The sequence below is a fragment of the Atta cephalotes genome (assembly GCF_000143395.1).
Source record: "Atta cephalotes unplaced genomic scaffold scaffold00037, whole genome shotgun sequence".
NCBI lineage: Eukaryota > Metazoa > Arthropoda > Insecta > Hymenoptera > Formicidae > Atta > Atta cephalotes.
In genome coordinates, this window is record NW_012130101.1 from 1486095 (window position 1) to 1488839 (window position 2745).

Sequence of the window (2745 nt, forward strand, 5' to 3'; positions counted from 1 at the left end):
GAGAGAGAGAGAGAAAGAGAGTACCTGTAGTAGGATGCACGACCCTCACTGACGCCGCACCACGAGCCGCCAGTGAAATGTCTACCGAGTTCAGCGAGTTGGAGTGAACCCTCGGGACAGCTGGTGAAGTAGTTGTCAGCATTCGCGTCGACGCGACCAACGCTGAACGCGTCCCACAGCAGTTGGACTAGTTCGCCGTAGCCCTGGCCGGCTGCGGTGAACGTCAAATGACAAAGGAACGGCAGACGTTCCTCGGCTGGCCTGGGCAAGTCCAGCTTGTACGTGTGGCCCTCGCGGCCGTGATACGTGCGGTTGCACGGCGTGCACATCGTCGGCTCATCGCTGCCATCACCACAGTCATCCTCGCCGTTGCAGTAAGCGTCGATCGGCACACAACGGCCGTCCCGACACGTCAACTCGGCCAACCCACAAGTGCCACCACCAATGCCACTGCCGATGCTGACACCACCACCGCTACCGCTGCCGCCGCTGCTGCCGCTGCCACCGCCACCGCCCCCGCCGCCTATACCACCCCCGACGCCGCCGCCGTTCGATGCGTCAGCGATCAGCAGCAGCAGCAACAGCGAGACGATACCACTTGGTGATCGGAAATACTGTCGTCTGTTATTGTTGTTGTTGTCAGATCCTCCTCCAGCATCAGCTATCTCCTGTCAACGAGAAACATATGTCTGTGAAGGGGTTTTATCTACATTTGTAGTTTTATATTTAATATATTTGGAAAAAAATGATTTTGCTAAAATATTTAACAATTTAATTAGTATATATCTATAAATTTAATTAGATATAAACAGATTATTTTGTTTGAACTATTAAAATAATTATATAGGACGCTTAAACTGGTTGCTAGACTGTTTAAAATATTGTTGTCAATGTTTCTACAATTATTTTGACTTAATAAAACTATTTTGCAGCTTTATATTTAGCTACATTTGCAGATACTTTAATAAAATTGTTCTTTCCGTATGTATTTAATATTTAATATTTAATTATTTATAATTTATTTATATATGTATATGGAAAAAATGATTTTACTAAAGAGAGTAGCTAAAATATAATTAAATACATGTCTGAAAATAATTTTGTTTGGGCTATTAAAATAATTACGTAGAGCATTTAAATTCATGGTTGCTCGAATGTTAAAATTGTTTGCAATATTGTTAATGTTATTTTTAGCGTTCTACCTAATTATTTTGGTTCAGCAAAATTATTTTCATCTAGCTAAATTTTGAAATTAGCGAAACTGTTTTTTCCGCGTATATTTTAGTATTTAATAACATTAAACAATTACCCGGGAAAAAAATGTTATATTGTATATACATATTTTATATATAATCGTATATAAAATATGTCAAATTTTATATAATTATATGAAACATTTTTTCCCGAGTATTTACAATTTATTTATATATACACAAAAATTAAAAAAAATTGAGTAGATGGATTAAAAAACCAAGCAAAGATTTTAATTTAAACTAGTATATCGTCTCACATTTATTCACAATTAATTAGTATTTGATGCTATAAAAAACTATGAGTTTTTAGTGAATTGTGAATAAAGTGAGATAATATACTAGTTAAATTAAACTAGTTCAAATTTACTCGTTTTTTTTTTACCTATCTCATTTAATTTTTGTGTTTGTAATATCGAGCTGATTTTACATCTTTTCTTATTTTATTTATTTATGTTATATTTATAAAAATGATAAAATCACACGAAATTTGGAGAATTTGGAGAACTGTCTAATTTAAGTAACTTTCTCCGGAACAATTCTTAATAACGCGACAATATGTACAGGAGCTACGAGTGTTCTACTCCGCGGACCACGGGCTAATCACATTAGCGTCAGCCCGCGTCTGAAGCAGGTCGGAGATTTAAATCGATCGGCTAGACGTAAGATGTGTATCGGGACGCCGCGTCGTAAACATCTGTTTCGACAAACGTCCTGAACATCCACGCACATGATCACGCTAATTCAATTCCACTCAACGTTACGTTCATCATAATATCTACAAATTATACTGAGAAATACTGAGATACATGTCGGATCGACAACAAGGCGGGCCAAATTGGACGCATCCGTCGATTTTTACCATAATAATTCGCCAGCGAAATGAGCATATCACAGTGACAATTCCGACGTTGTAATTCGGATGTTGGTTTCAGATGAAGGCAGCATGACTGGCTCGAGACGACGAGATGAACGGGAGTAACAGAGAAGAGAAGAGGACTAAAGTTATGAATCGCGATCGGCAGTGATCGTCGGTACCGACAACGGCATCCTCGTGGGCTCGATTGTGAACGACGACGACCACGGTACAGCCTCCCGGAGAAGAGAGTGTGACGACGGAGGGAACCCCGCCTACGCGCCACCGTCACCGCCGCCGCCGTCGTCGTTGCCGCACTCACGAGGAGCGCCGCCACCCGCTACTCGCTGTGCACGCCCCGGAGGTCGATGCGCAACTGCACGCTACCCATATACCATCCCTAGAGAGAAGCCAGTCACATCGCGCGCCGCCGCTGCAGGCCATGTACACCGAGGCAGGGGTGAACAGAACGGGGGCTGAGCTCTCCATGCTGGCAGAGTGAGAGTTGGTGCCTTGCCTGCCTGGCCACTAGGCGCCTCAATGCATCGATCGGCTTCTCGCTCTTTCACTCATCGGCCCATCCTCATCCTCTCTCTCTCTCTCTCTCTCTCTCTCTCTCTCTCTCTCTCTCTCTCTCTC

At 42.5% G+C, this 2745-nt stretch overlaps 1 protein-coding gene across 1 annotated transcript in view; it reads right to left on the reverse strand.

Moving 5' to 3' along the window:
* LOC105621763 overlaps positions 1-329 on the reverse strand; it is a 6853-nt gene extending 6524 nt beyond the window's left edge. Inside the window, exon 1 of the mRNA XM_012203218.1 lies at positions 25-329. Within this exon, the coding sequence (XP_012058608.1) occupies positions 25-329 (305 nt within the window). The remainder of the gene's footprint in view (positions 1-24) is intronic.
* Positions 330-2745: the final 2416 nt, after the last annotated feature.